The 12501-nt window shown below is 37.1% G+C and overlaps 1 protein-coding gene across 4 annotated transcripts in view; it reads right to left on the reverse strand.

Moving 5' to 3' along the window:
* Nucleotides 1-386: 386 nt before the first annotated feature.
* Nucleotides 387-12501, reverse strand: part of ASB7 (ankyrin repeat and SOCS box containing 7) — a 38165-nt gene continuing 26050 nt past the window's right edge. For all 4 annotated transcript variants that reach the window (XM_079954380.1, XM_079954382.1, XM_079954379.1 and 1 more), the window contains exon 6: nt 387-4853. In XM_079954380.1, the coding sequence (XP_079810506.1) occupies nt 4714-4853 (140 nt within the window). In that variant the 3' untranslated portion in view covers nt 387-4713. The remainder of the gene's footprint in view (nt 4854-12501) is intronic.

The following is a 12501-nucleotide window of genomic DNA, read 5'->3' on the forward strand; positions in this document are numbered from 1 at the left end:
ATCTGAAAGTTCTAGGTCATTTTTTTATGGTAACAGGAACCTTGGTGTGATATTTTATTTAGACAGTATATAATAATAAATGGAGAATTTGGATTTTAATTGATTACTTGACATAGACTTTCTTCTTGGTAATTTAAATTGCTGATCTAAATTACTATGGTTTCAATCCATCCATCCTAGCCCCCCCCCCCCGAGACTATTACTAAATTCCAGGTCTGAGAAGTACACAATTTCAACAGCCAGGGAAAGATCTAAGTCCAGAAATTGAAGGTCATACTTCAAGTACAATATTTACAGAAGGCAGCTACTGAGGCAACCCTCCCCAACTGTTGCAATATAAAGAATAAAAATGTTTTGAATGTTTTTTTTTAAAGAAATGAAGCAGATTTAAAAGAATTTGGTAATTATTTTAATTCAAAATGACCCAACGCAAAACCTTACATTACAAAAGGAAGAACAAAATATGTTACGATGCTGCTAACACAGAAAGAACTGCATGGAAGATAAGAATGGCAGGCAAAATGGTACATCATCCTTCTCACAGTGAAATTTGCAACAAACTGACCGTATTGAGTTAGACTGGGATTTCAGGTTTCATTAGCCCACCCTTCATTAAAACCTGACATAAAATCCACAACAAAGGTCTCCATCTCAGGCTCCGCTGAAAGAAACCGGAGCTTGCCACAGACAAGAACCACCAATTTGCTTCAAGTGTGCTTCTGTAGGCAACGTTCCCAGGGGACTATATTCTCAGTCACTTGAGGCTGGTGCAAACGAAATGCTGGCTCTCTGTAAGGTAAGCCATGATTTGTAAACATGGCTTTGCTTAAGGAATGTGGGTCCTTCTCACTCCTTCTCTATCAGGGATTATTTCCTTCTTGTTGTCCAGTGTCAGCTTTAACTATGGTTGAAACATTGCACCTGCACTGTGGTTAATGCTAAAATAAGGTTGCCATCTTAACCAGGATCTGACACAGACAAGGGGAATCCTGGTTAGCACTGGTGCAGATATAGCATTAAACTGAATGAGGGTAGTGGAAGAGAGTTTGTGCTTAGAGAAGGAAAAACTTGTTCATGTAGCTGGCTTCTAATTTGCAAATCAACACTTGCAGGGAGCCACAGTTACTCCTACACTGGGCATCTTTGTGTGTATGAAGTACCAAAAACCAACAAATACAAAATGCTGTGTCTTCATGCTGTCCCTATGAGGGCAGATTGTTCCTAATATGAATAATGAAATAAGTAAAAAATGAAAAATGAAACAGAAGCCTTGGGAATTTACAAATATGGTCTCTAATATTGTAAATAGTTTAGAAATATGGTAATTAAATAATCTAAAAAACAGACTCTTACTCTGCTGTACATTTATAAACAGAAATATTTACAAAACTCTGGTTTTGTTTTTAAAAGAATGAGGTTTGTGGTTTGCTAATGATCTTCATCTTGTCCATTTCTTTGGTGTGTTTGCCAATTTGTGTATTGTTTTTTAAAAAAAGCTATATAAAAATGTTTAATATTAAAGAAGTGGGATAAATGCTCTTATCTTTTTTCTTTTTTTGGAATTTAAGCCAAAACATTTAATGGAAAAGCTTCCATCATTTTTTAGTGGTAAAACCAAAATACATCAACATCATTTCATTCTGATTCTCTTCTCAAAAACAAGTTATGTTTGCTCAAAGAGGTACAAATTTTTCAGGCTGTATAACCCCTAATTGAGTTGGGCTTGCATGGAGATATGCACGATGCACATTCTGCCCTTTGGCCCCAATTCAACATGGTGCATATGCTATGGAATCTCCTGTACATTAAAAAGAAAGATGACCAGCTACCGAGTTAATAAGTCAAAGGCTTGATTTTCTTAGGAACTGGGACCGAAGGTTGCCCCTCCCCACTTTGCCTTCAGCTAGTCAAATGGCTTGACTGAAATAATGGATAACACAGTAGGGTTAAGGGAATTTTACTTTATGGCCTAAGATGTACTTCATTCAAAGTGTGTCAATTATTAAAACATTGGGGCAGGGGGAGAGACACGAAAACAAACCTCAAACAAATAAATAAATGGAATTATACATTTCATTAAATAGCACTTTTGTTATCAGCAATACATTTTATATATATTTTTTGAAGTCACAGCAGCAAGACAGAATAAAATTCACCTTACAATTGATCCCTGAACCAGTAAAGACTACTAGGCTGGTAAGAATGCACCATCACTTTAAGAAAGTCAACCAAACCGATCAAAGCCTGAATCTCCAGTAAACTGGACTGGGGCCTTAAGATACCAAAGAACATAAAAATTAGAGGAGATTGGGAGGCTTTTGTGAACATTTCCTTGAAGATCAAAACAGACGAGTTGCTACTAGCTCCTTATCACAAGAAACAGGGACCTTGTTGCCCAGACTTGCAAAACCCTTGTATTCACTAAAGACCATCTGATGAAGTATACGTAGCTTGAATGCTGTTCCAATTAAGGGCAAACTAAACAGAATAGAAAAAATGGTGTACTAGTTGGCCACTAAAATTCCATTTTTTTAAAACAAACAACATACATTCCTCTGAAGTAGAATCTTGATAGGGGGGGGGAGGTATGTGTGTTGGGAGGAAATACCTTGCACTCTAAGTCAGTGCTTGTTGAGCAAAAAGTTGTCATTTGCTACCTTAGTTCCTTGTAACTGATTGACAGCAACAGGATTGATGCTTATGAGAATGGAAATTAATGCTGCAGTCATGTACCATCGATTACATAGCTCTATTGATCCTAAATTACTGACTTCTGTTCCCCTTTAAGAAACAAGTGGTGGGAAAGTGATTGGAAACTGCAGAGAGAACTAATAATGTTCCCCAAGTGCAATCTATGTTGAATCTCAGATGGAATCCCAAAGCTCAGGATGCTAAAGCCACTGACATAGAGAGGATAACTTTTATAAACTCATTTCCTTTGCAATCTCAACTCCTATCAAACTGCAGGATTTATCCAAGGTATGACTAGTAACCTGTGCAATAATTAAACGTGCCAATTTCAGCCTAAAAAGCACAGGCTGGGTTCTTGCAGATTTAGATTTGTGCTCAGAAGCTTATCATCTTCCAAGTGAGAAAGTCTCATTACAGTGGGGTTATATATAGAATCTTCAAAATAAAAAAGGTCCAGGTTCTGTGGCTAAGTTTTCTATGGGTATGGCCAATTATTTATGCTTCAACATACTTATGGAACTTAATTGTTCACACAAGGTTCCCCTTTAGATCTGTGACCTACAGATTTATGGTAAATTTTACACAGATCTGCATGTCAGCAAAGGTATTTTGAGATGCTGTGTTTACACCACAGCCCATAAGAACAAATTAGGGGTTTGGTGAATCAGCCCAAAGTCCTAATTAACATCAAGCAAGCTGAAAACACAACAGGTTTCAGGTTATGGAGCCCTTTTAAAAATATGGAAACCCAATTGCTAGGCCAGATTCTGGTTTTAAGAATACCACAGATTAGCCTCTTGCATGGGGGTGAGGGGAGGAAGAAGTGAGCCACAACAGTCCAAACTAGATGCCTTTGAAATTTGGGAGGGGTAACAAAAATATCTATATATATATCCCAATAAGCAAGCAGCAATTCCAATAAGTAACGAACATCATATTGAGACCAGGGTAGGAATGTGTGTGAATCACATGTGTGATGGAGAAAATATAAATGGGGGGGGGGAATTATTGCATATGAGAAACAGGATGCATCGACTTTGAAATTAGATTAGTTTTCCGTTAATGTTTTTATAAAAAAAGAAATACAGAGAGACCACAGAGGCATCTGAGCAGTGTAAAACCTAATTACAAACAGCAGCGAACATACTGGCATCAAAGGAAGGATAAGACATATGGACATCTGAACTACAATTATTATGTTAAAGATCCAACTTGGGGTTTTTTTAAGAAAAAGGAAGAAAAGAAAAGAAAAACAATGAAGGTGGCAATGTTTCCAAAGAGCTATCGTGTTTATAGTAAACTCTGAACACCCTAGTTACAAGCCTGAGCCATGATTCTGAGAAAAGCACCTTATGGGTAGAAAATAGTGACCATATGGAATCCAGTCAATTGTCAGGACTCCTTATGAGGAATAAGCGGATACCCATATTGGTCCTTGGCACGGGAACAATGCTAGTGGGCTTAATCCAGTAAGCACTGCTGCTATGTAGATCCTACATTTCAGAGGGTCCTGCCTGGGATTCCCCATGGAACAGAGGCTATACAACAGTAGTGTGTTGTAGATTACTTCCTTAAGTCTCCTACTTTTACTTTGTTTAGCATTCACTCAGCCACCTCACAGTATTACACATGCTACATTGGGGTAGGGGAAGGATCCCTTTGAACAACTGACATTCTGTCTTCATTTCAAAGCTGCAAGTTTAAGTTTTTTAAAAAATAAAAAAAATAAGATACTCACCCCTGTGGAGAGGGGTTGGGGAAACCAGACTACAATCGTAAAGTTGTATAGAGAGCTTGGATCTTGTAAACTTGGACCAAGAAATAATAAAAAAGTAAGACCTTCTAGCATTTGGTATAAAACACCCCCCTCCCAAAGAAATTGTATACCTGCCTTCTGACTTCTCGGGGAAAACAAAAAATCAGAAATTGCATAGGATATACGTTGTGCAAGGTGACCAGCCTTTGAAAGGTATCTGGAATATAAACTAATCTTGCTTATCGTCCAACGTTTTTGCAAAAATGTCAGATATCATCAAATTTGTGTTTTAAGTAGTCTTTCATAACCTTGGCAATTGGTAGTTCGTCAAGTAGTTTGAGGTTTTGAAGGCCTATACACTGGCGGATTTTAATTCGGCATAGATCTTGTAAGTTCCGTGGCTGCCCTGAAAAGAAGATAAAAAGAATATGCCATCATTAAAAGGTAATTGAAAGCTGAAAGCTGAAACAAACAAGCATTAACTCTCACAAGCACTACGAAGCAGAACAGCTAAATGTGTAGACCTAGAAACTGGTTTTCATGTGTTCAGTTAAATGTCAGGTTTCAGCTAAACTATCCAAGTTAGAAACAATTAGCAGCAGGTCTCAAGCAGAAGTCTTTCCCAACCTTGCTACCCAATAGCCTTTTAAGGATGCCAGCATGAACCCTGAACCTTTTGCATGCCAAATATTACTATGCTCTAACACTGAGTTGCTGCCTTCCAGAGTTGCCCAAGAACAAATTTTAAGCTAACTGCAGAATGAGATGCACAGACATAAAAAAAGAAAGTATTGCCAACTCAAACTTAACCATATAGACATTTGCTTTTAACCACTAGTTTTAACCACATAAATTTATGGTATTTAAAGGCGAAAACTGAAAATCCCAGAGAGATTTCATGAATATTTGGGGGGGGGGAAGAGAAGGAGAGAGAGAATGAGATTTTCTCCTTTTCTGGACATACTACAGTGATTGCTAACAGTTCAGGAAATTTTCAAACAATATTCTCTCAATAGTGTTCAGACATTCACAACATTTGAATCGGATTGTCACATCAGCATTCACAAGTGTACATCGAAAGTTGAACATTGACTGTAGCCTATAGAAAAACATCTCACATCCAAATCTGCAACAGATCTCCTGAATAAAATGGAAGGGGGTTGGCAGACAATCCACACTTAGGGCAGAATTCCTTAAGAGCTGATTATTAAGCGTCTTGACATTTCCCCCTGATAAGCTGAAGAGCATTTCCTGGGAATGTGCTAACAATGGACATTTCCAGTGTTAAGCACCAGTTGCCACATCTATTGGCTCTTGGTGTCTAGAGAACTTATTCATTCTTGGTTGCATTTGAATGAAAAAGGGAGGGGAGGGGAGGATTATAGACCAACACCAGTGAACCTTCATTTGGCAAATGTAAAATGTTATTATTAATCGGGCAAAAGCAATACAAGTGAAGAAGGCAACAAATCAAGCTCTATCTAATGATGATTAAGAGGTAATACTAAGTGCAGAACCTCTGCCAAGTTTGGAAAGATTAAAAGGGAGCTTAAACATGACAATTAAAAGACTTCCAAAGCCAGCACATTCAGAAATACAATGGTATCAAAACTAATTCCATTAACCCTTCTCTGTCTGCTTCCAATGATGGCACATGTTTGAACCATCAAATTTAATGAAGGCTCTTATTAGTAAGTTTTATTCTAGAAGCATAGGCAGCAGCTGTCTGTTCCTTTGGTACAGGCAACAGTTGAAAAGCCTGATTTAAGCAAACACTTATAACCCACCCTATCCCAGGGGCTCAAGTTCAGTGAATGCAATACTACTTCAAAGAGACAGAAGCTGAGAACTGTCAAGCTGGGTACTCCGAAAACTGTAGCTGCTGTCAGGCGAGCCTGCCCACCTTTTCCAGGGGGGAGAGGGCAGCTAACAAGTTCCATTTCCAACACAGACCAGCCACAGCAACTCACTTCCAGGTGTGTATTTTGTACACCTGTATATGGCTGGAGGCCACCTCACCAGTACAAGTGACTTAGATCATCAAAAGGTGCGACCATTTCATAACACTGTTCAGCAAAATCTGAGAATTCTGACTATTTAGAACGTTAACCAATATTACCACGACCCTATTCGGAAATGCATGTCGAAAACATTACTGCATACTAAATTCCAATTTGATTTTGTGACTGTTATTTTCTCAACTAATAAGGATTTGGAATTTCAATGTTCTTTTTTATACTGGTTTGTTGCAATATAAATTATAGTATGTAAGGGATAGTGAAATATAGTATTTAGCTGAAAAATGTTTATAGTTTACAAACTGCCCAGCACTGATGCAACATTATGCACTTCATTTTCTACAATTTTCTTGTATACGAGAGATGCACAATATATATTATGCGAGATATGACTGGGCAGTATTGAAATATGATTATTTGAAAAAGAATTCTGAAACAAATTGATATGATAATGATTCTGTCTGTGGGATGGATGAAATGAAAGATTTACAGTTAAGATTGTCCTGCTAATATATTGGGGAATGAATGATTTAAAGTTGATTTGTGGATATGACTCCAAAAATTCCTGAGAAAATTAATTGGGTAAGAGATCCAAATATAGTCTCTTGAGGAAAGGGAAAAAAATATTTAATGAAGGAATTCAAACTTTCAGAAGATAAACACAAGAACTGAAACTGATACTGAGAAACCTAAGAGTGTCAAAAAAGATTAAAAACATCAATGAATAAAGTACATGTTTATGTAAACAACTTTAAAGAACTTGGTGATAAATTGGATAGTTTAGTTCAAAGAGAGAATGATTTTGGGGATATTGTTCCTCAAGTGCATTAGCAAAGAGCATTAGGATGTGCTCAAACTGAAAAATGGTTGAGATTAAAATATTTGATATATTCAATAATTTTAGAGTTTTAGATTTAAATAAGAGATCAGCTTATGATTTTATATGATTATGCATAACTGCAACGTAAAGATACAGTGGAAATTCCATATGTTCCTTTCAATGTGCCCAATTCAACATATGAGTCCTCACTCCAAAGTTCTCCCCTCATGAGGCATAATGGGCAGCTATCATGAGCAGGGCCTTTTCCAAACTGGCACCCACCATGTGGAACATCCTATCAAGTGCGATCTGTCAGACTCCAATACTTTGATTTTATGTGGTTGGTTAAAATATGGATATTTAGGAGGGCATTTGGGCTTAACACATAGGAAACTGCCTGATGCAGAGACAGACCTCCAGCCCATCAAGTTCAGTACAGTATTGTCTACACTGACCAGCAGCTGTTCTCCAGGGTTTCAGACTAGGAACATTCTGAGTCCAATCTCAAGATGCCAAGGATTGAATGAAAGACTTTCCATATGTAAAGGAGATGCTCTTCCTCTGAGCTTTAGCCCTTACCAAATACTTATCTTACAAAATTGCTGCTTTCCCCCTTATAACTGTGGTTTTATGAATTACTTTCCTTGATTAACACTGTTCCTAAATTTCTTCCATTTCAGAAATTATTTAAAATGCTGGGCTGCCATCTGTTTGTATATTGTTTGACGTTCTATTATGTAAGCTACTTTTGAAGTTTGGGGTTTTTTTAAAAAAGTGACTTAAATAAATAAAATAAACTCGTAAATTGAGAGATGACTAAATCAGAAATATTTCAATTTATCAGCTGTAAAGTGAAAGTAGCAACTGTAATTCTTAGTTACAATGGACAAAGCATTTATCAGAAGGAGAAATAAAACTTTACCGGATTTTCAGTCAGCTTTATTAAATAGAAGTAGAGTATTTAGATTTTTGGACAGATACACTTTGGATTATGTTTGCAATAAATGGGTCGTATTTAAATTGATAGTATCTCTCAAGAAGGTAATATGTAATGTAGAAGCAAGTAATGGCACTAAAACAATTATATCTTTTCGAGGTACTACATGTATATTAAGAGATTTGGTTTTTTTCATAAATTCAAATTAATATTTATGTTGGTTAGTTGAGATTTTTTATATATATAGATGATGCCCCAGTAGCATTATAACTGGATGCTTGTAAATACAGTAGTCAGATGGAAGACTGTATGTGAAAATTAGATAAGCTTTTATTACTAGATAAGAAACTGTTAGAACAAAACAAGCCACAGAAAATTAAATCTCTTAATATACATTCAGTACCTCAAAAAGATATAATTATTTTAGTGAATGCCATCACTTGCTTCTACCATTACATATTACCCTCTGAGATACTATCAATTTAAATGCGACCCATTTATTACAAACATAATCCAAAGAGTATCTGTCTAAAATCTAAATACCCTAAAAAGCTAGATTAAAAACTATGGCAAAATATTTGTAATGGGGCTTATTCAGCAGGGGCAGGAGGGGGAAAAGGAGGAAAGATCTGGGATTGCACTGGTTATACTGTATTACATAAGCTTTGTAAAAGGTATGTGTGTTTGCCACATTTTTCAATGTGTTATAGTAAGTGCTATGCTGAACCTGACCAGCTTTTGTGACCTGCATTTTCTCCCTCTTTTGTGAGTATGTGGTGAAATTCTTCACTACTGTGGGACTGGTTTCACAGCCATATTCCAAATTCTATAATGTTAAAACTTAATTTTATTTGTGATTCTGAGAATCAAATTTGTGAAACTCCATTTGATAAAAAATAGATTTAATGACCTTCTGGGAATATAAGTTTAGATATGTTGTAAGCCATTATTCATCATTTTTGGTATGATCTCGCAATTGTTTTGTTAGCCTTTTCCAGTGTATTAATGTTTATTCCTAATGTTATGCAATTTTAATTTTAGCTAAAGGAAACAAAAAAGTAAGACAGAAAACACTGTGATCTAAAGATTTGTTTTGGAAACTAAGGGGGGAAAAGGGAACTGAAATGCTGATGCAATCGCTAACAGTCTCCTAATTCATTTATTTCTCCCATCTTTCACTGGGCAAGGTGTTTCCTCCATCCCTAACCCCATTTGGGGGAAGAAGCTAGGGCTCCATCCTCAAGGAGGAAGAGGGACCGATTTGTGAATTGTCGTATCTGGCTGTAGCAGGGCGAGCCTGTGGTGACTCCCCTCCTCTGGGTGAGGAGGGTGAACCATTTATTTAGGATCTTGATGGTCCACCCCCATGGCAATTGTGGGGATGGAGAATTTGTGGCTACCCTCTGGGGTAAGTCGTCTCCTTGTACTGCTGTTGATATGTTCTACATATGAGTTCCGGCAAAACTGGATGGTGTCTGACAAATGTAAAATAAAATCTCAGAGAGGGAACAGTGACTGAGAAATCTAATTAAATTACTTTCCATTCATACAAATATTTGTTTCTACTCACCTCCCCACAAGTTAACTCCTCTCCTAAGACTCTTCCCAAGGAAGCCCAATTCTCTATACAAACATTACTTCCATGTGAGAAGTGTGTGAAGTCTTTGAATTTACATTCTCCCAGAATACAGGAGTACCTATGTCAAATTAGCTGTGTTTATATGCCATGGGAACCCACAGCCAACTCTTTCACGGCAGTGTATATATATGATGAAGCAGTTGGAGTTTCATGAGTGAGGTCACATCCGGGTAGAAAATAGTCTCTGCAAATTATTGTGGTAATTAATAAAACTGTCTTGATGTAGTGGTCAGTGACAGGCTATAACCAGGGAGATTCAGCTTCAATTCCCAGCTCAACCTACCTCATATGGCGGCTGTGTGGTTGAAGGGAAAGGGAGGATGACCCCAAATTTGTTGGAGGAAGAACAGAACATAAAAAATGAAATATAGTAGATTCATGCTTCTAGACCTGATCATTAGACAATATACTGGAGAACATATTGCACATATTATATATCCAATAGAAGTTGAACAACAAGCGTAGAAATTTCTTTCCTGAAAGCACTGGGACTCCAATCTGAGCACTGCTTTCTTTATGCATGTAATGGGGCCACGATGCACAGCTGCACAGCTAGCCTTATATTACAAAGGCTTAAGAAAACATGAATTTGTGCTAAAAATGACCTTATGAGTCACCCCTCAGCCTGCATATTCACTCATCATAGATAAAATCAAGAGATTCCAGAACACAGAAATCAACAGTGTTGTGACTTTTCCATTAAGTGGTTTTGATATTGTTCTGCAGTCTTTATAAATGAAAGAAAAGAATGAGTTACAACCATAAGCTTCACTTGACTTTAAAAGTAAGTTTGCATATTATGTTACCACAAGAAGCATTTTTAAAATAATCTGAATGGCAGCCACCTTTGAACATTTTTCTGTTGTGGGAAAGGACAGTGAGAGTTGAAACCTCAGCAATTTAAGACCTGCTTAGGGGAACCCTTTAGAAACGCTAACTTCTCCTGCTGTGTTAACCAAATCTGGCCATTGTCCAGAAAGAAGCTGATTCCTGCGAGTGAACAGTCTAACAGGTATATGTTAACAGTGTATTTTCTAGCATATTTCATCTGACAGCAAGCACAGACATGTTATCATTTGAAGTATCAGGGGATGGGTGGGTTGTTTGTTGTTTTAATGAAGCAGATACGGCAATGGGAAAGTTAAAAAAAAAAAACCCAATGACAAAAAACTCCATCACAAACAGGAAGGCAGGCACAGGACTAAGACAACAGCCCCAAGACCTAAATATTTTAATTAGAGTCTACAATTCAGCCATTAATAAGTTCGTAGTGCCTTTGAGATTCAGTTACCTAGCACTCTTAATATTATCCTTATACTTGTAATATATGGCAATTTGTAGTCTACAGAAGTTACTAGACCACAAAGTTTCTTATAGAAGCAGACATATCTTTTTTTTAAAAGACCCAAAAGCTCCCATCCTTAACAACCTTTTGTAACATTTTCCAGCCTGGCCTAAATATACATTTTTTTGTTCACCATAGGCAACGAAACCTGCTGTGATTTTCAAGCCTATCTGGCAGCTAGATTTTCAAAGTAGTCATCATATTGTTGTAAGCGAACACCTGCCCTGCTCTGAAAATCCATTCCCATACTAGGGACATGGAATACTTTTCAAAATCTTGTTTCTAGCAGCCTGAAAAGGGGGGACGGGACAACTTCTAAGTTGTGGAAAACTGATACCAAGCAGTATTGTATTTAAAGCATTTAAAGTTACTTTTTTCCAAATGCTGAACTGCAGCAATCAAAAAATGAAATATGTACGATACCAAACCTCCAAGATATATTAAAATATAGATAGCTACAAGCTATAAGGTCCTGCTCCCCCGTGCTGCTGGCCTGATTTGATGCACTGATAGATTAGTGAGCAGGGCCTATTGACATACCATCACAACTTTAGTCATTCTAGGCTTTTCAATAGCACACAAGTCGTTCCCCAGATCAGCAACAGTCCCATTACAGGATCACAAGAGCAGCAACTGACCTGCAAACTAGACCAGAAGCACAAAATTTGGTTTTCTGTCTGCGGTCTATATGAGGAATAAAACCATCATTGTCAAAAGATAAACTGGTCTAAAATTAAAATACGAATGAATCAAGAGTATCAAATCAGAGCAATTATGTACTTTCATATGCTGGTATATTTCTCCTTCTCTAGTTTTCCTTGATTGATTGCTGATTGGTGAAATCATTTTAGTTGTGCAAGAGTGTCAATTTAAAAAAATAAAAATAATTGCTCTACTTGCCCAAAAAAATCTACCTCCTGTAGCTTGCTTTAGATTCTTGTGGCCAATGATATAACAGATCTTTATAAGAGAAAAAATTCTCTCTCCCAGAAGAGTTACCTCAATTGGAGAAAGCTAGTGTTTAACCCTCCATTTCAAATGCATACCAAAGCCTGGCTTTAAATGATAGTTTGAGACCAGAAACAATGAGGTTCTTTCTCCAGTATAACATTTCTTATACTTAGCATAGATTAAAAAGAACTTTCCATCACTGCAAAATTTTGCACTGATCATTTGGATGCCCACAAAGACCCAACGTTTCCACTGAAGGCAAAGAAGTGCTTTGTCTTTTTGTTTTCGTTCTCCCCCCCCCCACAAAAAAGTAACAATCTAAAATGCAATATAATTCCACATAG

This window comes from Podarcis cretensis (assembly GCF_951804945.1).
Source record: "Podarcis cretensis genome assembly, chromosome: 14".
NCBI lineage: Eukaryota > Metazoa > Chordata > Lepidosauria > Squamata > Lacertidae > Podarcis > Podarcis cretensis.